Below are 23,993 nucleotides of genomic sequence, written 5' to 3' on the forward strand. Positions count from 1 at the left end.
TTTGGACATTTGAGCTTAATACAACATATGTTAAAACTTCACTTGTTTTGTTGTGGGGTTTTTTTTTAGTTATGTCACACAGTGGAAATTTGTATTTATCTTGTATATTGTTTTTATTCTGATTTTTAGTGTTTATTTATGAGTGTTTTATTTGCATGGTTTTATTCTGTTTCTATTGCATGGTTTTTAGTGTGTTATGTGACATGGTTTTTATCCACTGTGGACTGGCTGCACATGGGACAAATTAGCTGATAGGGACCACCTGCTGAGGCAGGGGTGTGTCCAGAGGTGGCCTATCAGCTGTGTAAAGACCTTTTAAAAACAGGCTAGCTGTGCACTGAAAGAGAGAGGCCCCAGACTGGAAGGTTAATGCGAGATGGCAAGTGTGATGCGGCGACCAAGTCCTGACCTCATGGAACGGCAACAGTAAGAGACAACGCGTGTGATTGGCAGCAGGGCAGAGGTTTACCTCTGCCTGCATTTGTGAGTAGGGTCTCTACTGTTGTTTACTGGGTGCAGCTGGATTGGGAGAGGGTCACCATGGCCATGAGCCAGGGCCGCTTCTGGGACCATTGTTCTGGCCCTATTTGTTATGTTGCAGGACACCGACGCAAGGGGAGCTGTGGCGGTGGTCACATCATGGATTCGGGTGCAGAACGCAAGCCGGGCTGGGAAGCGATGGGCCAGCGGAAGGACAAGAAGATGGGTGGCTCTTTCTTCTCTGCTGAAGACGGGGCTGGCGTGGACTCTGCTCTAAAGGAGGAATTCCTGGCCTGCTGATGGACCCATAATGAACATGTGGCCTAATTATAGCAGGGGGGTTTTTAGTGAATGTAGAAAATGGTAGTTTTACGGGTTTTAGAATTGTTTTTAGTAGAGGGCAAACATTTTATTACATACATTTTAAGGGTGTTTTTTATTTGTGCTCCCTGGCCTAGTAATAAACTGTTTCTGATCAGACCTGCTTCCTCTCTGTGCCCGTGGTATCTGACTCGCTTGCTCCCCCTTGTATTTTAAAGAATCTTTCTTTTTAGCGTGGCATTCTGGCGCGACCGCTTTAGTGTATCCGCCGCGCGCTACAGTTATTTATTTTGTTTGTTTTTGTTTGTTTGCTTCTTGCTTTTGGTTGTTGCATCTCCGTATTTGCTGTTATAAAATGCAAAATCTAATAAATACTTGAATTATAAAAAAAACAAATATGTTTTTTATATTTATCAATCTAAAAATAATTAACATTTAGTCTGATTTGATGTTACAATTAAAAAAGTGTTTTTATCTGAAGAGTATGTAAATATCTGGTTTCACCGTATCATAGGTACTCATGTATCTCATACCTAGTGTTTCTTTTTAGGTTTGTTATTTTTCAAATTCTATATTTATTAAGTTTTGCAGGCTTGTTTGCACAACAAGGCTAAATAATTATATAAACTTTTCTCAATCGAAATACTGTACTTTGGTAGAATTAAAAAAACAAGTGTAGTGCAGGTCTATGGTGATTTTAGTGCTACTATCATCTAGTTTTGATTGTGGTTCTGTTTTGGTTAAGTCCTCAGACCTGATTTTGAACTGTTGTAGCCTGTTTAATCTATATCAGTTCTGGGCTGTGAATTGGGGTTAGTCTCGTGTCTGATACAGCCCGACTTTTCTGCCCGCTGCTAATATAAAAAACTAGTTTAAGTTGTCCTGAATTGAATATTTATTCCTATATGAAGTCATTGAACAAAACTCAACAGAGCCTATTAATTTTCACATTTCTACGCCCCCCCCCCCCCCCCCCCCCCCCAAAAAAAAAAAAAAATCCACAGAACACCTTTTGGTAGCCCCGGTGTTTCAAATGTCTGGCTCCGCCTCTGACCTACACTACAATGAGCCATAGGGACAAGTAATAGCATAAACTATAAATTATTCAAAAAAGCTGACAAAACAAGGAAAACAGAAGGTAGCTGGAATCTATTTACCACAGTCATTTGGATGACCCATGGGGCAGCTGATGGAAAATACAGACTGTGCATTGAATAAAAATCGGATGTTTAGTAAATTAAACCTAAATAGATATTAAACAAAATGAAACATTAAAAAATGTTACAGTTAACAGTGGTGAGGTTATTTCTTGAAGAACAGAGATACATGCTTAATAAATACACATACAGAGGAATAGCATGTAAATACTGTGGGTCTTTAGCCTTGTGAATAAATACTTTGGCCAAAATAAGTAAACATAGGCCCACTGTTTTGTTTCATAAACACCAAAGATAATAATTACTAAACTCCATCTACATATCATTGTTTTTATAAAAGGGATGAAGACAAAAAATTAATAAATAAACAAGCTTTGTGATAAGGTGGTGCTTAAATGATGCTCAGTTGTTACCAAGGGGGCAAAACTTCGTCAAGAAAATATACAATATAAAACCATGGATAGATACAAGGCATGCATCCAAATTCTGGCCCTATCTGAATCTCTCAGCAGACATACAAGGCAGCATTTTTCCAATTCCATTTCATTTTTTCTTCTATTGTCCAATTAAGATGAGCCAATGTGAACTGTAGCTTCAGTTTTCTGCTCTTAGATGAAATAGGGTTACCCGGGTGTGGTCTCCTGCGCTAGCTTCCACATGTTGTTCATTCAGAGAGGCTTTTCTGCACACATTGCAACGAGTGGTTATTGTAACCACTCGTTACATTGTAACCACTCGTTACAATGGTTACAATGGTTACATTGTAACTCAAATACAAATTTGAGTTGTATTTCCTATCACCTTGAAGCTGTCTGGCCATTGTCCTCTGACATCAACAAGGCATTTTCACCCAGAGAACTGCCATCCAGTGGATATTTTCTCGTTTTTGAACCATCAAAGTAAAAAAAAAAATCCCAGTAGACCAGCAGTTTCTGAAATACTTATGATCACCTTTCTTTGAACTTTCTTTAAACAGGTTGTCTTGACCACCTTGCTTCCATGATTCGATACTTGTGCAAACAACTAGTTGAACAGGTGTACTTAATAAACTGACAAGCCAGTGTATATTACAGTGAAATGTCATCAAGTGACCCTGCAATCAAACTTGTAAAATTAACCTCATGCATATACAGTAGATACTTCTTGTATGTTAATGCATAAAATATATGAAACAACACCTTTTGCTTTTATACTCAACATACAAACATCACTTACATTATTTTACGTAAGCGCATAGGGGTCTTACTTTACAAATATTAACATAAAACTGTAAATTATTAAAGAAAATATGCGCTTTTAGCCTAAAAAAGAGAGCTTTTCTTTAGCCCTCCATTTTTTAGGCTAACGAAACACCCCTCTTGGCTCTGATTGGTCAATAGTGGCAGACATGAGCCGTTGAGCCTGTTTGGCTCAAACTATATCACGTGACTCTGTGCTGATTGGTGGAACTGTGGATAAATCCGCTGACAACTGCCGGCGCGGCAAATTCAACTTCTTGTGTCCTGACTACGTTATCGTTTTGTTGATAGTAGCGGTTGTAATTACCTGGTTTTTTGTCTGTTATTTTTTTTATTACTAAGTTATTGTGTATTTTAAATGAACATGGACTGCGTAGATTTCCCAAGAGTCCTACCAAACTCACCGAGGAAAGCCCGAGGACAAATTCAGGTAGGTGTCTACAACAAAAATTACCCTCAGGTAATTAAGAAAATATAAATAACTTTAAACGGTGCATACCTGTGGTGATAAAAACTGTTATCTAACCGACTTTCACGTCCTGATGTCGACTCTTTGTTGTCGTTTGCAGGTAATTTTTGGACCTATGTTTTCAGGCAAAAGGTGGGTTCTTCACTTATAAACCTAAAGAAAGCATTTTTAGAGCCGTTAATTAGCCAGTTTTTTACGTGCCCAACGTGTAAAATTATGTTAAAACAAACTATATGAAGATTTTCCGCCCAAATCAAAACTTCCCGCCAAATTCTGCATTGTTTATCCGGCTCCCATTCATAAAAACAGTTCATGTTACTGTACAGCGTACAGTTGATACACATTAATACAGCATATGGTACATTTTAACGATCAGTGCACAGATTTTTGCACTATTTTCATACTAATCATGTTATGTAGCATTCGTTACCGCGCTTACGTGTATAGTGTCTGCACTATAGTTTTATGTCCATGTAGAAAATAAACATCCAGCTTTAACTGATGTTTGCAAACTTTATTTATTCTGCAGCACTGAACTGATGAGAAGAGTGCGCCGTTTCCAGATAGCCCAGTACAACTGCCTGGTGATCAAATATGCCAAAGATACACGGTACTCCGACACGGGCATGGCCACTCATGACAAGTAAGCCTCGTTTTTTCTGTTTACTTTGTTGTTTAGCTGAGCTGTTCATATCCACAGAAATACCCTCTGGTTTTCATAATAGGAGGAAGAGGAGACATTAGCCCAATGCAGTCTTGCTTAGTAGTTCATTTTTAATTTGTGCACAGCTGCATGCAATTTTCCGACAAGTACACCTTAGGCTGGAAGTGCTCTCTCTGGACACATTAGTTCTTAACAATAATTTTGTTATACAGCAGAGGTAGAACACCTGAAAGCATAATCCCACTGATTGTCTTCATATAATAATGAACATCAAACAAATACAGCAATTAAGTAATTCTCTAAAAGGTGAGTTTTAATAAAAATAGAGGAGAAGCTGCGTTTGCTGCTTCCTTTTACCTTAATCCAAGTTATGACACGTTAGCACCAGCTGACCTCTAGTGGTGAGACTTCTCAGATGTGCATTTTCCTGTGGAGGAGTTAGTGTGCAAATGGATTGTGTAAATATTTCAGCAGGTCAGTCACAGCAAATGCAATGACTGCACATCATCTGTCTGAAGTTAAGTTCCTTCTCTCTGGTACATCTTTTAGAAGCACAATGGAAGCTGTACCAGCAAATTGTCTGACGGATGTGCGGCCTTTGGCACTACGAGCTTGTGTGATTGGAATCGATGAAGGACAGTTTGTAAGTCTATCTATATATTTACATTTTACATTTACCCCATTGTTTTTTGTTTTTTTTCTCTCTCCTTTTTTGAAAAAAATCCTATACTGCTACCTTTCTGACTTTAAAATAAAGTCCTTCTTTTTTTTTTTTTATTAGATATTTTGATAGACATTTACTTTGTTTTTATTTATTTTTCCATTTTAACTAATATATTGGGTTTATTCAGTTTTGTTGTTTTGGTTTCTTACACTCTTAAAATTTTAATAGCCATTGTGCTATTTTTTTTAATTAATTTATTTTATTTTCTCTAGCCTTGTTTTTAGTTATTTCTTTTATATATTTTTACTTTTTTCATCCATTTTCTTAAAATTTTGGATTTAAAATATTTAAAGTAATTTCTGAATTTCATTTGATGTGCTCCCTTAGGCTATTCTAAACTTACATTTTAGCTTATTTTTAATTTATTTAAAATTGGTCGTCACTGAATCTTGTTTTGTTACTTTGTCAGCCATCTGAGGTTGCTAGTTGCACTAGCCTGAATGACCAGTGCTTAAAAAAATTATTTGATTTAATAGGTCTTTACTTGCATAGAGACCTTCATTAAATACTCTCTGCTTCCTTCATGTTGCAGTTCCCAGATGCTGTGGAGTTTTGTGAGGAGATGGCTAATTTGGGGAAGACAATCATTGTAGCTGCCTTAGATGGAACCTTCCAGAGAAAGGTGAGTAGTGTCCACATATCGGTGTGATACAGGTAGACTGTGGCTGCTGCAGGGCAACACCAAGCACCGCTCTGGGAAAAAGGGGTAACAAAATGTCCCAGACGATGAACATTTTTAAGGAAATGCTGAACAATCTGCAGGAGCAGAACTGATGCAGACGGCTCAATGCGCTCATTATTCCACACTACATTGTCTATTCTTTTCTTGTAATGCAATTATACCTCTGTTCATTCAGTGATATTGACTGTGCTTTTCTGCTGTCCTGCACATTCTTGTAGGCGTTTGGAAACATCCTGAACCTTGTTCCTCTGGCGGAGAGTGTAGTGAAGCTCCACGCTGTCTGCATGCAGTGTTTCAAAGAAGCTGCCTACACCAAGAGGATAGGAGCTGAAAAGGAGGTGAGGAGGCATAACTGAGGCTGTGATAAAAGAACTCTTCAAAGGGTGGTGATGAGACAGACTTAGTGTCTGTATGCAGTAAATATATTAAAAACATAAAAGAAGTGTTCACTTATATTTAATTAGTGATTCTGGATTTAACTGGAACTAACCGATCTTTGATGAGCATGATGCTGATGACTTCAAACGAATGAAAATATGCCATAGAAAATCCAGTGATATAAAATGAGAATTTTTCTCACCATTTCCTGTATTTTCTCCAGTGCTTTAGAGTTGGAGATGGAGAGTCTGCAATAAATCTGTTGTATACTTATAAAGTCTTGTCTGTGTCATAGGTGGAAGTGATTGGTGGAGCAGACAAATATCAGGCGGTGTGCAGAAAGTGTTACGGAGGTCTGATGGTTGACAAAGAGAACAGTTCTCCCTTCAGGAACGAAACTCCACAAAATGCCCTCATAGGAAAACTCGTGGACAGCGGTGTTCCCAGGAAGCTCTTCTCCTCTCTACACCTCTGAAGACGAAACAAAGACTTGGTGTACAAGTTCAGACATTTAATCGTGTGTGTGTGTGTGTGTGAGCAGATTGCAGAGTAAATGGGTTTTTATTTGAAATAACTGAATCTTTAATTATTTGTATGTCTGCTAAAGAATATGATCAAATCAGATTATTTGGTTTGTATTTGGTGTCTATTTGATAGATATATATATATATATATATTATTTACTTGACGCACTTAATAACCTTGAATCTAAGTAAACAACCTGCTGTCACAGAATTCAGTGTTTTGGTGATATCTGTAACATTAGTTTAGGTTGCTTTTGACATCTTGAACTGTAGCATTAGTAAATGTAAGGTGTTTAACAAATGTACTGACATTCACAAGGCCATACTCAATGGAAACACAGACTCAACGTTTTACTATATATTGTAAGTAAAATGTGTGGTTAAACTCTTTGCCATTTCTGTGGAATTCTTTACTTTTAAGATGTAAATGTTTAGTGCATACTGTGACATGTAATTACCGGTAAATACACTCACAAGCATCTGAGGCCTAAAATAACCTGTTTAAATCCAGGCAGACTCAAAGGCTGTGCTGTGAGCTGTCATGTTGGGATGGGAAAGTACAGCATATCCTCTGCAAACTATATTAAATTTGTACTACTGCAGCAAATGAATGACGCAGCATGCACAAGACGCCTGAACCTATGACTTTATTCAACAGTTGTGCATCTGTGACATTGGCACGAAGGCAAAAGAAACTGAACTTGATCAAAAACAAAACAGGAAATGATAGAAAAACCAATGAACCAAGCACAATTTGATCAGTGTTTATAAAACTTGCAGACCATGCAAATCAAACCAGTCTCGCATCTAAAACATGAGGCTATGTGCATTAACCCAGTTATGATTAACATTTAAGCAAAAGCACAAATGCAGGATACTTTGTACTTGATACGTGCAGCAAATAATCACTTTACATTTTTGTCACTGAGGCAGATATGGCTTACTTTTGAAGCTGCAAACAGGAAATAATGTTAAAGAAAAAAAAATATAGTTGAATCATTTCAAGCTCCTTTCACTGACAACTACGGGTTGCCAATTTTGATTTCAGAACTTTCAACAGTATGGAAATTAACAAATCATTCACGCACAGCAGTGAGGGCAGCTGTGATGCACAGCTGCTTAACCTTAAAATAACTTCAAGATTTAATCATGGCACAATTTACTATCATTCACCATCTTACATATGTCATTCAAATTTCTCCCTTTGATGCACAAATGATAAATAAGCAATGTTTTCATACAGTTGGCTTCAGTAATTTATGCACATCTTTAAAGGAACAAACCTTATTCCCCATCCACGGATATAAAAGCAGAAGCATAAGAAAAATGTTTAGTGAGTATGAGCCCATCCAACTGACAATTCAGAGTTTGCACACTCACGCCAAAACTGATGCCAGGCCAAGTTTTGAGTGTAATCAGATCGACAACAGCTGAGATTAAAAACCAGCAAACATTTAACTGTTGGGCACAAAGCAACATTGCATAACCCCAGATTTTCTAAGTGTATGTGGTGGATGCACATGTTGCAAATTAAGCACTTATTCTGTAACTATACTAACACACTGGGTATATTTCCTCTCCCACAGTGAACACTAAGAAGCAGATAATAATCAGTGTTGAGGAAACAAAATGTCACTGAGACCTTGGAGGAAGTGTGAGGCTGATCTGTTCACAGGCTAGCAAGAAAGCATTGTTAATGGCAGTTAATAAATTACTCGTCTGTATTAGGATATGGTAAATCTGTTCAATGAATGCATAGTTGTGTAGAGTCTCCTCCCCCCTCTCTATCTTAAAGGTGGGATCAAAGTCCAATGAACGCTGCTGCAGGCTGGAAACATTTAACCAATTTTTTTTTTACAAACACAAATCTGCTGTATTTGCCTCAGTCAGACTTGATTAAATTCAGGGTCCTCACAGTTAGTAAACATGGAAAAGAATACATTTATGGATAGATAATTTTATGGTTGTATGTAGACTCCCAAGTTTCACAAAATACAATTCTGTCAGAATTTGGCTTTACAGTAGTTTTTCACACTAACAGTCAACTCGCATTTGCAAATTAATTTAATACCTCGTAAACTAGTTGCATCTCCACAGGCTTAATAAATTGAACAAACAAAACAAAACAAAACGTATGACCAAATAAGAAAATATAATCAGCCACATACAACCATGAAAATGGCAGTTTTACTTGTGAATTGTTTGTATAAATGCATATCCTCAAGTTCCAACAGATTCATGAGCAAAACATTAAATGCTGGCCTCTTCCACTTGTGGCTGTCATAAGCACTCTTCATAATGTCACATTATGTGACCCTCTTCTACCTCCAGGATCTGCTCATTTGAGGTAAAAGTTGCATCTTTGCACAGGGGTCAAAGGTCAGATTACCCAATCATCAGCACTAATCTCAGCAGTCAGCCTGATGTCTTAAGACCTGATCACAGACCCACTGACGTAAACAGCAGTGTTCCTCTTCTCTAACATGGAGTTGCACTGCTCAGGCTCTCAAATCTGACATCGTTAAATCAGCGTGAAACCACATCAATATGATATAGCTCTGCGGGTGTGCAGTGCAACTGCAGTCAGTCCACCGACAGACGAACACCACCTGGCCCATGTGACCTCCCCTCTGTCTCAGTAGCTGGGCGGCTGGTAGCCGGCATCTACCTTGGGCGGGAGGTTTTGGGCGAGAGGAGGCTGCTGTTGGATGTCAGGCAAATTGCTGGGATAGGCTGTATAAGTGGTGGGGGTGTAAGTGGTGGGATTGTAGGAGGTGGGGGCATAGGTTGGAGGATAAGGGGTGGCAATATCCGGCACCGTCTCCGTGTAGGTAGGGATGGCAACATCCTTTACACCATGGCGGAAACGACCCAGGGCGAAGTATGTTAGGATTCCCTGCATGATGAGAATAAAAATGATGAAGTCATTCAAGCTTCTGTGAAAAATGTGCAAGTAATTAATCACACGAGAGGCCGATGAGCATTTTTTTCAGCGATAACAGAAATAATGCAAATTTTACACAAGATTAAAAAATTAATGGGAGACACTCATTATGCACTGATGAGCCAAAAACACTGAGCATTCCTGCCTAAAGTGTTAAACCTCTGTTTTCTGCCAGAAGCAGCTCTGACCTGCTGAGGAATAGGCTAGAAATACAATTTGAAGGGCTCTGTGGTATCTGGCACCAAGATGTAAGCAGCTCTTTAGAGTGGACTTATTAGGCTTTTCCTTATCCTCTGTCATAGATACACTGTTATCTTAATCTTAATGAAAAGCTACAAGACTGGGGTTAACAAACACATCTAAGGGAATCAGTACATTTTCTAAAATGTTAAAGCACTCTTTTAAATCAGAAAAAAGCATCATCAAGTACACGATCAAAATATCTACAAAATACTTTCAAAACTAAATTTTACTGAATGATAAAGTGACTAAATCAAAGCCGCAATCCCACTCACCCAGGTGGCGATAGAGAAGAAGGAGAAAGCTATGGTGGCTCGTGCGGCGTCTTTGGGGATTGAGTGGTCATCGGGAGTTTTACTCCACTGACTGGCCAACAGGCAGAAACACACAAACCACAGGAAGGTCCACACTCCTAAAACAAACATCCAGAGAAACAGACGCACAAATGATCACCTTTTCCTCACTGGATGGAGGAACAGAAGCGTTCAGCTGAAAATACAGATATGAAAAGATAAACAACAGGATTCCCCCGTCTCCATCTGCTCGCACGAAAACGCGCCGTTTTTCCAAACTAACACTCTTTTGTTTTCCTGAAGAATGGCTGACTGTGGAAAGCCGATGTCTGTTTATTTTCATCTGAATATGTGAGGTCATACTCCTCCTCCACCCTGCAGCTCATTCCACGTCTAATGTTGCAATGATGAATACTGCGTTATGTCAGGGAAACAGTCAGCAGCCTGTCCCAGATTACACCAACACTCAGAGGCTTTCGACATGAACAAGTTCACGCTTTAGGAACAGCTTGAATGCATGAATCACTCACTTTCTTGCGTTTTTGACGATGGTGGTGAAAACACTTCAATCTATAATCTCCATAAGATGCTCAATTAGTTTATGATGTGATGACTGCAAAGGCTGTAGCCATTTAGCTCATGCCAAGTGGATGCGAGTATCATCTTGAAAGAGAGCACTCCCATCAGGACGCGAATGATTCAGAGAACCAAGTTTAAAGAAGAAAGAAGCGCCATTTCAACAATACGTTTGAGTTTATCTAGGTCACTGAAATGAATGAAAGAAGAAACACATATTTCTGACCTCAAAATCGGGAAATGTTCTGTTATTTTATTGTTTATCATAATTTGGTGTAGTATGAATGGCAATGGGAGAGCTCTTTATCCGTAGAAAAAATAAATAAATCTAAAACTTGTGAAAACACAGTTAAAATGCAAAAATCTATGCCTTCCACATTGCACATTGTCCAAAGCCATCCAGTGGACCAGACCTGAGTCTTTATTGGGCCCATTCTGGTCACTGGGCCTTTATGTTTGACACCCTTGCATTATAGGATTAAAGGTGATCACTAAGAGGTACTTTGTATTAACATGTAGTGACCCTTCCCTCTATGTCAGGAGTGGGTAATTCATATTCCCAAGGACAGATGCTCCAAAGGGAAACAACAGCACAAACAGAGTCGAGGGTACAATTCGGTGACTCTAATTAGCAGAGGTGAGGCCCAGGAGATAGCAATCACCTATCAATCAAAGCAGCCATGCCCCAACTTTAACTCTTCACAGAATCCAAATGAGTGAGTTCTAAAAATGGTTTCGCCCTCTTTACAGCTGCTACGAATAGATAAATTACATATAGAGGCTGAAACTATGTTTGCACCAGGCTGTAAACACACTTCTGCAAACACACCCACCCACTTTGCATCACCACCAACTATTTTGCCTGTCATTGCCTCAGGTTTTTCTGTCAGTCTCTTCTTCCTTGTGCAATCTTTATAAAAATAAACGTTCATGCTCACCAGAGAATCCCAGGTCAGCAACGACAGCAAACCTCCTCTCCTCTGCGTTGCTCATAAAAGGCAGGTAAACGTCCAACACGAGGAAGGCCACACATGCCAGGAAAGCAATCACCCCGATACCGACTGCATAATGACACGCCGAGTCGTTGTGATTGAAGATGCATTTGGCCTCAGCTTCGTAGGGGGTGTTGACGTAGCCCTCTCCCGTGATACAGGCAAACACCACCATGGCAAAAATCTACAGAAAAAGAGAAAAGAAGGCGGGCATTAATGAAAACGAATGAAGAGTAAATAAACGCGGAATTGTTGGTAAAAGCTGATGTTTGCATCGCTCAAAATATCTCAAACTAATCAGGGTCCAGACATCCTCCTGGACTCAATTTATGAATGATGTGCAGGGATATCTCAGCCCTGGCAGAGGTGTCCAGTCTTAAGATGATCTTGTTTGACTCAATGTGACGCTCATAGCGAATTCAATAAGCTAAGAGTCAACAAAAACAGATATTTTTCTATCATGTGTAACATGTGCCGCAAATCCACCATTATAATATTGTTGTTTAAAAATAAAATTCATCCAATGTGATGTTCGGCATGTACAACTGTGCCCTGGAGAGCTACAATAGGCTAGACGAAGATACTGTGTGAGCAGTTTGGAGATACTTTAGGTTTGTTAAACCAACAAGTTCTACTTTTTTCTTCGTGGTTTAAAATAGAAGAAAAAAAAAAAAAAACACCCAGAAAACCTGATAAAAATGCAGCGGCAGCTCTGTCGCTGTCAGCTTCTTGCTCGCTCTCTCTTTAACATTTGTCAGGGTTATTGTCAGTTACAGTAACATTATCATCCTTTACTTGTTGTCTCCAATCATGCACACGGTGAAACAGACCAGAGGAGAGAAACCAGCATGACTTTAAACGACAGGAAAACGCAGAAATGACTCTCATACCAAACTACAATGACAAAAAAATACAAATATTTTTTCTTGGTTGCACTATGCATTATTTAAGTAACTGATGAATAGTTACATTTATGTATTTATTTACTTGTTACATTTTGTTTCAGTCATTTTTTATGCCATGTCTGATGTTTACTTATAGTTAGGAATAAAGTTTATGAATTTTACACTGGACACTTTGTATTGCCAAGAACCCAACGACATCAGTGTTAGTACTAAAGAAGTGCTGTATCACTGTGTGTCTGTGTCTCTGCATCAAGCAGAGGTTGGATATTTAGAGTGAAGGTCACCAAAATTGGCAAAATGGATGGAAAACAACAATCTGCATTTTAGATATGCTGGTGTTAATAAACATAAAACCAAGAAAAGATCTTCACCTGTCTTTGGATCTGTGAGTTCAGTGTAGCTTACAGAACGTTGGCGTGCAGATCAAAAATTAAACCTGTTGGGCAAGTAAAGAACTTTGTGCTTTCAAGTGTTATTTGTTTTTCAGACCTTCAAACGCATTACATGACCTTTTCAGCTCCTTCCAGACAGCCGTTGTTCTAACTTTATGAAAAATGAAAGTTCCTAGAAAATACGTAATGTGCTGTAGCATGAAGGCAACATGTAAAATACTTTTTAAGCAGCCAATTCTTCAATGTGTTTTTGTATGCAACAGCTGGAAGTAGGATCAAAAAGAGGCTTGTTTTAGAACTCATGTGAGAAAGTTAGCAAACACCCCCAGGTTTGTCTTGTCTTCACACCACATCTATCAAAATGAAATGAAACTGTTTAGCAACAACAAAGTCACAAAAGCGGGTGATTTTTGTGGAAAATGGACAAGCTACATAATTATAACATAACATCTTTTCTTACTATCAACCCCTGAAATATGGACTTTCCTTCATGTTAGTATGTGGAGTGTTTATTCCCTCTGACAGGCTGTCCCGTGGTTGGCTTCTCTGTGCTCTGGTTACCCACCTAACCATGTGACCTACTTCTGAGTGCAGCTGCCTGCCATGTGATTCCTGAGATGCCACCAGCTCCCTAACATTGCTTATAATGAGATCTGGGAGGAGGACAGAGAGAGACTGTTTAACTGGTGGGAAGGGAAAGAAGGCCAAAGTCCTGCTGGTGGGATGAAACCAACGATACAGAAAATAAGCTGCAGACAGAGACATTGGAGAAGTGAAAAGCGGGGAGGGGGGTTCCCTAAAATGGAACAAAAGTAAGACAGGGACTTTCAGAGGAGTAGATGGAAATTTTTGTACATTTTTAAAAGAACTGAAAGTATTTGTGCAATGAATAACAAATGTCGAACCGACGCACAAGTGTCACATGTTGATTTGAACTTTCAGTCAATAAGCAACGCAAATAAGATTTGTTTGGATGACTTGTTTTTGCATTAAACCTAAATGACACGCATTTAGTTACATAAATATACTGCAAATATACTGTTTCAGGGAAGGTGTAGCTACTTTTAATGGCCAGGAGCGAGTGTATGCCCTTTTTTGTTTCAGGTAAGGCTGTTATAGCCCTTCCACCCAAAAAGCAAACAAACAAACAAAAAACCCAAAACAAACAGGTGTGTAAAAATATGTAACAATACAAGTGATCAAAATAACAAAATATAAAGACTCTGTGGAAAAGAAACAACTGGACATACCCTTTATACAGGAAATGTCTTAAGTTTGTGGTCAGATTGGTCAAAACTGTTATTTAAACAACAGTTGCTGTTCATACTTAGAAAGGTCTCTCAATCATATGGAATTATAAGTGCAAACTCAGGAAGGCATGTAGGAAGTTTGCCCAGGAGAAGCTACGAAAAGCAGTAAGATGACTGAATGTAAGGTGAGTCATATTTACTAAGAAAACTGGTATAAAATAGGAAGATAAATCCCACAATCATGTTGTTGGAAAGTTCTGGGGAACTGGAGGCGGTTTGCACTTCTCCTTTTCCCATGTTTTGGAGCACACTATGTGGTAATGCGGTATTCTAATAAAGGTTAAACTGTGTTGAATGATATTGCAAAAGTTTTTGTAAAAAAAAAAAAAATTGCCTAGTTACAACAGCCGGGCAACATATTCCATTCACTGGTACACAATTCATTCGTGACACACAATATTGCAATAAATGCCAGCGTTAATGGAAAATGAAAAAAAAAAAGTTAAATAAAAACTATGATAACACTGGTCCCAGGACCAGGTGTGCTCCTCTTTTGTGCAATCATACATGCAGGTGTCATTTTCTAAGATTAAAATCACCAGAGATACACAGTGATCCAGCCTGGAAGAATCTGAGATGAGCACAGCTGCACTGCATATGTGTGCCAGTCACAGGGGGAGATCAGTAGCAGACATTCAACAAGCATAACAGAGTAGCGGGTGTCACCTTACCTGCCTGTTAGCCCCTGTTTACCACTGACACACACATGCACACAGACAACAGCTACAGCCAAGGGCACAGTCTGTCCTCATCTGCCACACTAAAAACTGTTCACTCTGCAGATTAATGTGTGCGCTCGTCTTTGCCCGGGCCTGTCCTGCACGGGAGAATATTAATCTTCATTTACAAAGCACACGACAGTCAAGCTTAGTACATTCTGTGGAGATGTCGTAGCTCGATTTCAACTAGGAAGTGTTCAAGGACAGAAAACGGTCCTTCGGTGTCTGCTCAGTCACTCAGGGTTGCACAACAGTATGTTTTTCACTATATCAACGGTCTCATTGAGATTCATTTAGGACTTTGCACATCCCAAATTCTGCGTGCCTTAAGATTTACCCAGCAACAGGTGATTAGGGCTGTAAAAGTTCCGAGAACTTTCTCTCAGCACGATTTCCCCTTTTTAATGTAAACACCACCTACTCTGACGCTTCAGCCTCGAATAATAAAGACTTTTAAAAACATCGACTTCCATCCGCTGTGTGAAGTGAAATTATGAGAACGTAATCTTGTGGATTATAAGGAGTTAATTATTAATGCCGATATCTGGCAGGTAGTGTTTTCCCGGAAGTGCAGTTTTCAGTCAGCAGCAGCGGGGGTGACCTGCGGCGCTGTCACGGAGAGTCTTGCTGTAAATACGACGCCCGCCGGAGGAAGCGCACAAAGCTGCCCGCTGTCCCGCGGCATTACCAACATATCTCATCTTCACCTCTGTGCGCGGACTTGCTCACATACCCCGCTGGACCTTTAGTTTCAAACACAAACAGCACTCACCCAGCTGAGAAAGCGCACGATGGTCTGAGGCTGGCGGATAAACTTGTAAAAGTCGAAACCTCCTCCTGCGAGCGCAGCTCCGTACGCACTTACACCGCCCGTCTCCTCCATGTCTGCCATTCAGCCGATCCTCCGGTGCGAGTAGACCTAAGGGGAAAGCAACGCTCCGGTCACAGTCGACTAAAACTACCAGCTACCGCCGCCTCCTGCACTCAAGTGGGACCAGCTCGGAGACACCTGAGGTAGCCGCTGTGCGCAGAAGGGGCGGAGCTACACAGAAAACTGTGGCCAAGTTACTCTTCAGCGGGAAATACGTCGTAACAAAACTTGGTGGCGAAGTAACTATCAGCTACTGTGATTGGTCCGCTCAGGATTACCGACGCTTACTGCGCGTTTTCGGCTACTGCAGTCTTCAGCGAGAGAACAACAACCATCGCGATAATACGATCATAACAAAAATGATAATAATAACAGCGTCAACATAAGGACTCAAAAACGCAGACAAACTATCAGAACTGATGAGATATGGAAACGCTAGTGGGACAAATAAGTTTGCCTCTGAAAAACAAACACACAAACACACACACACACACACACACACACACACACACACACACACACACACACACACACACACATCCTTGCATTTTATATCTAAGTGAGGAAATCTAATTGACACAATGCGTTCCCTAAACCTAACCTTCAAATATGAATGTCTAACCTTTAGCCTAAACCTAACAAGAACTTAACACACTAACACTAAAACCACATTTTGAGCGTCAAAAATGCCTTCAAACTTGTGTGGCTCAGAAATTGGTTGGTTACTTATATTAGTAGATAGACTGTAGTGAACATGATTTATGAAGGGGTTATACATAAAATAAAGAAATAACTTGTTTTGAAGTATTTTTTAATTCTGCATATTTGTGCCAATATTGTCATCAGTCCAGTCATTTTTGGTTACTTCCAGTAAGTTTTTAGAACTGTGATGTTATATTTGTTACAGTTTCTGCTGCCCCCTTGGCTAGATCTCTCTTGAAAAACACATTTTTAATGTCACTGACACTTTTTACCCAGATATATAAAGAATATATAAAAGTATGGTTGCAGCAGCTGCTTTTTGATAGGAATGCTCTTTCTGGCTCTAAATTACTTGATGTGATCGATATTTAGTGATATGACTCACCTATTTTTGACAGATTTTAGGTCAAAAAGCCATTTTTAAAAGCTTAAATTCCCTCAGTCATTTCTTGGCAAATACCGCCATGGAGGTAATGGTGTAGGGGTCATGTAGATTTCCCACTGAAGCATAATTCAGGAATGACCCTGTTTACCTGTTAAAGCTCTACAGAGGTTCCCTGCAGAAATCTTCATTTTCTGAGAGCCATTACTTACCAGAATTTCTAGAACTGGACCAATTACACCTACTGAATGGTTCTGCAGAGTTTGAAAACTGCAGGTAATGCACTGGTTCTTATATATAACTGAGCACTCAAAGTGCTCTTATACAATTTACCTCATTCACCGATTCACACAAGCACTTTTTTCTGTGCTTTTCATCTAGCATTCACACTCCGATAGATGCAGCAGAGCAGAATGGAGCAGACAACCAACCTTCAGATTGATAGGTGACCTGCTCTAGCTCCTGAGTTACAGCCACCCCAATGTATCAAATATGTATTCAATGTTAAATGTATGTTTTGTTTTATTTTAATGTAGTGCATTTTTATTCCAGGTGTGGTGAGGCTAAGAATAAAGAAGCTTATTTCAGACAAGAAAGCCAAAATCTTGTGTTATTATCTGAAAATTTCACAGCAATGACACAAAATTTAAGTTATTATCTAATTTAGAAAAATAAATTTTAGATATTTGAATTTTTAAAAGTAGATAATAACCCCAGATTTTTACTCATAGGTGGCAAAAAAAAAGTATTTTTTTCCAGTGGTAGATACAAGCTTACACAAATGGCGGCAACATTGTGCAGAACAGAAAGTGTGCAAAGTTTCTAAAAAACATTTTAGAAACAAATTGATTATTTGTCAAGTAACCAAGTGGTTTTACTGACTATAGTGGCCATAAGCTCATTCATGTATGACTAAAATTCACAAATTTTATAATGTAGTCAATTATGTGTTTCAAAAGTCTTTATCCAGAAATGAGTTAAGACAAACACGAATGTACAAACGAAAGATGATTTATTTAGAGAATTCTTGTATTAAACGTTTTACCATTCCACCCCCCCCCCCCCGCCCAAAAAAAATAAAATAAAATTTCTATGCTAAATTATATGCTATCATCATTTTTCACACCAAAATATAGATGAACTGATAACTTTGTAATAGTTTGACCAACAAATAATTACAATAAAATCATCATAGCCCAGACACAGTCTGAACAAATTTGTTGTTTTTAAATGTGTAATATTTAATATTTTCTGCAACACTCGGAGCTTGCTATATCCTGGTTTGTTAGCCAGTTTTCACTGCAAAACATTACAATGTAGAGGTTACGAGTGAAAATCATGATAAAAATAAACAAACCAAACAAACACATTAATTACCCCACATAACTTTCCTTAATCCATGCATACAAATCGCCCAATTCCTGTAAAGCACAAAGAAAAGCCGTGGAACAAGTAAACTGACAAACTCGTGTTAGAAAATAATTTTGCAATCAAAAATTATCACACAGGCACATATAAATATACAACTGGGGTCAAAAATGATTCCACTGGTTAAAGAGAGTTCTTTCTTTCTTAATTTTGTTTCCCTCATCCTCATCAGTATTAAACTTGGCACCTCTGACTTAACTTGTCCTTCACAATGTTTTACAGATAACTGGTAAAAGTGCTCATGCTGTAAGGACGCTGCAGCACTGACCAAATGTTTATTTCACTACAACAGTTCACGTTTAGAGAGCAAACATCCACGTAGTTCTTTAAACTGGTTCATCCTTCAAAGTCTTCTTCTGAATCTGGGGCCATTCATCTTCAGAGGATTCAGATGCCTGAGGGGAGAAAACAAACAAAATACTTCAACGGCTTGTTTATCTCTAACTGGGTAACAAAAGAAACGTATCTGGCCTCACCTGATCGAATTCATCCTCTCTCGCTGCTTTCAGCAGATCAGAATCATCACTGTGGACTGAAAAGTCCTATAAGAAGACATTATTGAGTGGTGCTTACTGTGCTGGGAGTAAAGTGGTACAATACAATCAGTATGTCATTGAATGCACTAAAGAAATCGCCACTTACCAGCTCGTCCTCATATACAGCTTTGCTTCTCTGCATCTCCAAGCTCCACCTGCAAAGAGACAAAATGCACATGTAGGCTACAGCTGTCTTAAGAATGATTAAGTGTGCAAGCACAGACATTTTTATAGTCCCATACAAGGGAAGGAGAGAAAGGGGTGTGAAAAAAGTGGTCAAATTCAAAACAACTACAGTTACTTTAATACCCCAAAGTGATTCAATCTCCACAGACTTCCATGTTATTCATTTTATTTCATTCGTTATTTATATCTTAAACTGCTGTTAGGTTGTTGAAAGCTGACCCATTTTAGTGAAGTCAAAAATAAGTAAGTAGCATTTCATGTGACATTTTTTATAAGACACATTGATCACTTGTTTCAGTTCCATTATCATAAAAAATCCCCAATTTTTCCAAATTTCCAAACCACAGCACCCCATGTTCAATCTTAGCTCCCCAAATCTTACATGTCATTAAAGACAGGATCACAAATGTACTCATAGCTCTCTGGTAACCCTGTGATGGTGAGTCTTAACTGTAGACAAGAAGGGTGTAGCATCTAATATACAGTAGAGTTTTTCCCTTGATAGCTTTAATATTTAACCACAAACAAATAAGAATCTAGGCTTGAACATTACATTCATTGTTGCTGTTCTTTGAAAAGCCGCTGTGCTGCAAAAGGAAAACAGGAAGCAGGGCCACTTTACTTTGTTACTTATAGTCCACCATTGTTTCTTTCAGTGGCCTATGGTGGATAACACCCCAATAAAAACAAAGAAAAACCTGACTCTGGAGGAAGTAGCACAGTTCCCTTCACATAGGAAGCATTGACATTATAGTTACTATACTTTTCAGCAGTTTCAGAATTAAACAAAGAACTCACAGAGACTTTTCTCCATACTGCCTCTTCCCTGAAACGAAAGTGAATAATGTTATTTCTCAGCAGCAAATGCAAAGGCTGCAAAACGAGATGAAAGAAAAAGCATCTGTACTCACTGAAAATCACTCCAATCCAGCAACAAGCAGACATCAGGAAAATCAAAAAGGCAAAACTTCCAAATACAACTCCCACTACAAAGTCAGGAATGCGGTTCAGCACTAGAGGGGGAGGAAGATGAAGAGATGATTTAAGCTGTCACCTGGTATCTGTATGTTTGACTCAAATCAACTGTACCTTCTTTATCCAAATATCGTCTCTTGCTGCTTATGGCGGTGCTGTTGTCGAAGCTGTCTGATACTTCACAGTAGTACGTCCCGGCGCTTTCCCTCCCCACAGATAGCAGGAGTATCGATCGTTGTGGCATCTGGTCCACCACATAGTAGTAGGTTCCTCGATCCTGTAGGAGGGTTTTGTCGTGGAACCACTGATAGTGTGGATGTGATCCCTTCTCGGCTTTGCAGTAGAACCTCAGGCCAGTTACAGCGTAGTTTTCTCCAGTGTCGTAGTCATAATGCATTGTCACAGGTCCACTAACAGGGACTGTTGGATGCCAGAAAGGGATGTCAAGACAAATAGATGTTAACTGTAAAAACACATGCTTATCTCAGTAATTTCTTAACAGTTTTAAAAACATACCAACATGCAAGGGCAACCACTGACTGTATGTGGTCTGTTCTCCGTTGCTCGCATGGCATCTGAAAAAGCCTAAGTGGCGGTCCATGACCAAAGGAAGCTTAAATATGGAATGTCTCTTTTCCACTGTCATGTTGAAGACCTGCTCTTTCCCACGGTACAGCGAGTAGGTGATAGGCAGATCTCCTCGTGTTGAGTTACAGACAACCATCGCAAAATAATTTTGTGGCTCTTCCTTTAACACAGTGAAGGAGATGTCAGGGGTTGACACAAACTCTGAAAGAAGAGTAAGAAGAGTGATGTTATTTTGTTGATCTGCTGTCAAAAAAACAAACCATGATGAATTTACGAAAACATGACCAGAAGGATTTTTCCCCACAAAATGAGTGCTAACCTTTGACTGTGATTTCAATTTCAGAGCTGTTGGAGGTGAAGACTGTTTTGTTGAAGACGTTGGTAGCCACACACTTGTAGGAGCCACTGTCTTGAGGATTTGTTCTGAGGGTGACAAAGAAAACTATTCCTGTAATATTTGAATTTATTGTTTCCATAGACTGTACAGGAAAAATAGGTGTCAATATATGGCCAGCAGGGGGCAACTCCTCCAGTTACGTAAAAGAAGTCTAGAGGAGTTCTAGAGTCTATGAGAGATTGACTCTTAAATCATTTTCTGATAAGTTTATGGTCTAATCACACTAGTTTCAGGTCCCTGTTAGTTTCTGTTAGAGTCAAAAGAAGAATATCAGGTATGCTTTAGGGTGGGCCTACCTGGTAAATTAAAAACCTTGTATCTGTCAAAACATTTGGTCTGAATGACTGTTTTATAAATTAGCTGATGATTTCTTAATCAGTCTTAAATGATTATTCTTAATGGTTATGCAATGTTTTCTCTTGTTTAAACTGACAAACAGCAACATCTATGGTGGCCCTGAGAGGCCAAACGGACTGCAACTTAAGAAAACACCAGAAACAAGAAAAACGCTGCAAAAGCACACAAAACACAACGGAGATAGGAAAAAAGAAAACATAAATAGGAAAAAACAGATTTCCAAAAGCACAAGGGAAGTGTTTCTGGGGAGACAATAAACCGACGGACCAGTTGCAGGAACCAAAATATGCTAAGAATTGCGCTGGGAGACACTTGTGGAGAAGTGGAGGATCTATCGGTTTTGTGAGGAAAGAAAAGATGAGAGGTAAGTGTGTTAGTCTAACTATTAGCCTAAAAATCCATCATCAGTATTATATGAATCATGATAAAACACACCTACCATGTTTTGGGTTCCTGCAACATGTCCGTCGGGTTATTGTCTCCCCAGAAACACTTCCCTTGTGCTTTTGGAAATCAGTTTTTTCCTATTTCTATTTTCTTTTTTCCTATTTCCGTTGTATTTTGTGTGCTTTTGCAGCGTTTTTCTTATTACTGGTGTTTTCTTAAGTTGCAGGCCTCTCAGGGCCACCGTAAAACATCAGACATTTTGGCCCATTCTTCTTTAAAATACTACTTGATTTAATTGAGTTTTAGTAGTATTCATTTACGCACAGCCCTTTTAAAGTCCTGCCACAGCATTTAAATCAGAACTTGATTCTTTTCTTTTTCAGTCATTCTGTTGTAGATTTGTATGTATGTTTGGAATCATTACATGACCCAGTTTGGGCAAAGCTTTAGCTGTTGGACAGATGGCCTCACATTTGACTGTGCAATACTTAGAGGTGTTCATGAACAACTCAATGACTGAAAACATCTGTTGTTGCAAAACCAGCCCAAATCATCAGCTCTCCATCATGCTTGACAGTGAGTATGAGCTGCTGGCTGTGTTTGTATTTCACTAAACTTAAACTTGGTTGCAGTTGGTGATGATCAGGTAATCAAGTGCGTTTGATTTGCAGCACGTGGTTTTTTAGATAATCCTACGCTGTCAGAAGCTCAAATGTAAGTGGACTGTTGATTATTAGTAACATGCACCTGCTGGATTGCTTCATTTGATTGTCACTAACCTGTAGATCGTGAGCTGGTTGTCATAAATACGACGGAGGGAAGACGGCGATACAAGCTGATCACTGTGCAGCCATTTGTAGGAGATATAATTTCCAGCGCTAAGTTGACAGATTAGCTGAAGTGTTTCTCCCTCAAAGAAGTCATCTGGACCAGAATTGATGATCTGTGCACCTTTCACCGGCTCTGCAGGACAGACACAAGAACAGGCTGAGATCATGGTGCACTTTCTGAACAACAGTAATGCTTATTGATACTGACTACTGTTTCCCCAAACTTCAGCCCCCAACTTCAAAAACAAAAGCAGTTATGTTTTTTTTTATATCCAAAGCACTGGTGAAACACAATGAAACAGTTTTATTAAAAAAATAATTAAAATATAATAAAGACAACCCAGAGTGATAGTCAGCAACTGTTTATATGCATATAAATAAAGGGACTCACCGATAACCTTTAAATAGTGTAGGTTGCTGGATGTGGAATTAATATGAGAGATGGAGCGGTTTTGTACGCTAGCCACACACTTCAGATAGCCGTCATAACGCTTTTTGATAACCATGGGAATGTTTGCGGCCTCCCCTTCCAGTGAAGTGTATTCACCCAATGCCTTGTTGGGGTCATCCTCCCTGTAAAAAGGGTAGTAATTAGAAAAATGTCATCATTTAATGTAACGTGTCTCACCACAGTGGTTAAATTGAATGTACCCACTTAAATATCTGCAGCAGGATTTCGTGATTTATCGGGTGGTTCGGCACTTCACATTGAAACTCTACATACGTTTTCACCAAAGCCTCATTGGGGCCATACAGTTGTGGATGCCCCAGAAAAAACTGACCTATAAAGAATAGAAGGAAAGACAATGAAAATATCACAAAAAGAATCAACAACAACACAATTAAAATACACACATACAAACAGTAACGCTCACTTACTGCTTTCCTTAAAGCAGCAGCACAACCCTGCAGGGATGAAAAAACGAGAAAGAAACTAAAGAGATTGGAAGATTTTAACATTGCGAAATATTAAGTTTACTGTGGTTCCCTTTGTGTTGCTTACCCAGAATGACCACAAAGAAGGAAGCAAGCATCTTCTGGAAAAACAACAGACTTTAATACAACATTAGTCCTTGAAAATTATTACAGGGAGCTGCTGTCAGACACAAGTGTGACAGTTGTCAGTTTTAAACTGTGTGTTTAGGCAATGCATGTGGAAAAGTACGCACACACCCTCTTCGAAACATGTGCAAATAACTGATAGTGTTACTCTGGACCTCCCTGCTCCGTGCCTCTGTCATATCAGCTAATTAACTGGTGTTGTTTGCTATGAATATCACGTGAAACACAGTGTAAAGTAAAACTGAAAGTAAGTGTTATGATGTGTTTTTGCATTATTTTAATAA

At 39.1% G+C, this 23,993-nt stretch overlaps 3 protein-coding genes across 3 annotated transcripts; 1 reads left to right on the plus strand and 2 right to left on the minus strand.

Moving 5' to 3' along the window:
- Positions 1-3,373: 3,373 nt before the first annotated feature.
- Positions 3,374-7,027, plus strand: tk1 (thymidine kinase 1, soluble). Its single transcript, XM_026170133.1, has 7 exons — positions 3,374-3,626; positions 3,766-3,797; positions 4,195-4,308; positions 4,879-4,972; positions 5,586-5,675; positions 5,954-6,073; positions 6,409-7,027. Exons 1-7 carry the CDS (start codon positions 3,555-3,557, stop codon positions 6,586-6,588), a joined length of 702 nt encoding a protein of 233 aa, XP_026025918.1. The 5' UTR covers positions 3,374-3,554; the 3' UTR covers positions 6,589-7,027.
- Positions 7,028-7,269: 242 nt separating this feature from the next.
- Positions 7,270-16,111, minus strand: syngr2b (synaptogyrin 2b). The gene is made up of 4 exons (XM_026170132.1): positions 15,781-16,111; positions 11,629-11,866; positions 10,097-10,233; positions 7,270-9,533 (listed from the first exon to the last, which is right to left on the minus strand). Exons 1-4 carry the CDS (start codon positions 15,898-15,900, stop codon positions 9,273-9,275), a joined length of 756 nt encoding a protein of 251 aa, XP_026025917.1. The 5' UTR covers positions 15,901-16,111; the 3' UTR covers positions 7,270-9,272.
- Positions 16,112-18,030: 1,919 nt separating this feature from the next.
- On the minus strand, positions 18,031-23,954 carry LOC113023777 (immunoglobulin superfamily DCC subclass member 4). Its single transcript, XM_026170134.1, has 13 exons — positions 23,651-23,954; positions 23,527-23,553; positions 23,303-23,429; positions 23,039-23,220; positions 22,597-22,780; positions 20,996-21,099; positions 20,605-20,877; positions 20,203-20,508; positions 20,025-20,126; positions 19,912-19,939; positions 19,034-19,082; positions 18,868-18,933; positions 18,031-18,786 (listed from the first exon to the last, which is right to left on the minus strand). The coding sequence occupies exons 1-13, from the start codon at positions 23,679-23,681 to the stop codon at positions 18,718-18,720; spliced, it is 1,548 nt and encodes a 515-aa protein (XP_026025919.1). The 5' UTR covers positions 23,682-23,954; the 3' UTR covers positions 18,031-18,717.
- Between the last annotated feature and the right edge of the window lie 39 nt (positions 23,955-23,993).

This window comes from Astatotilapia calliptera, chromosome 6 (assembly GCF_900246225.1).
Source record: "Astatotilapia calliptera chromosome 6, fAstCal1.2, whole genome shotgun sequence".
NCBI lineage: Eukaryota > Metazoa > Chordata > Actinopteri > Cichliformes > Cichlidae > Astatotilapia > Astatotilapia calliptera.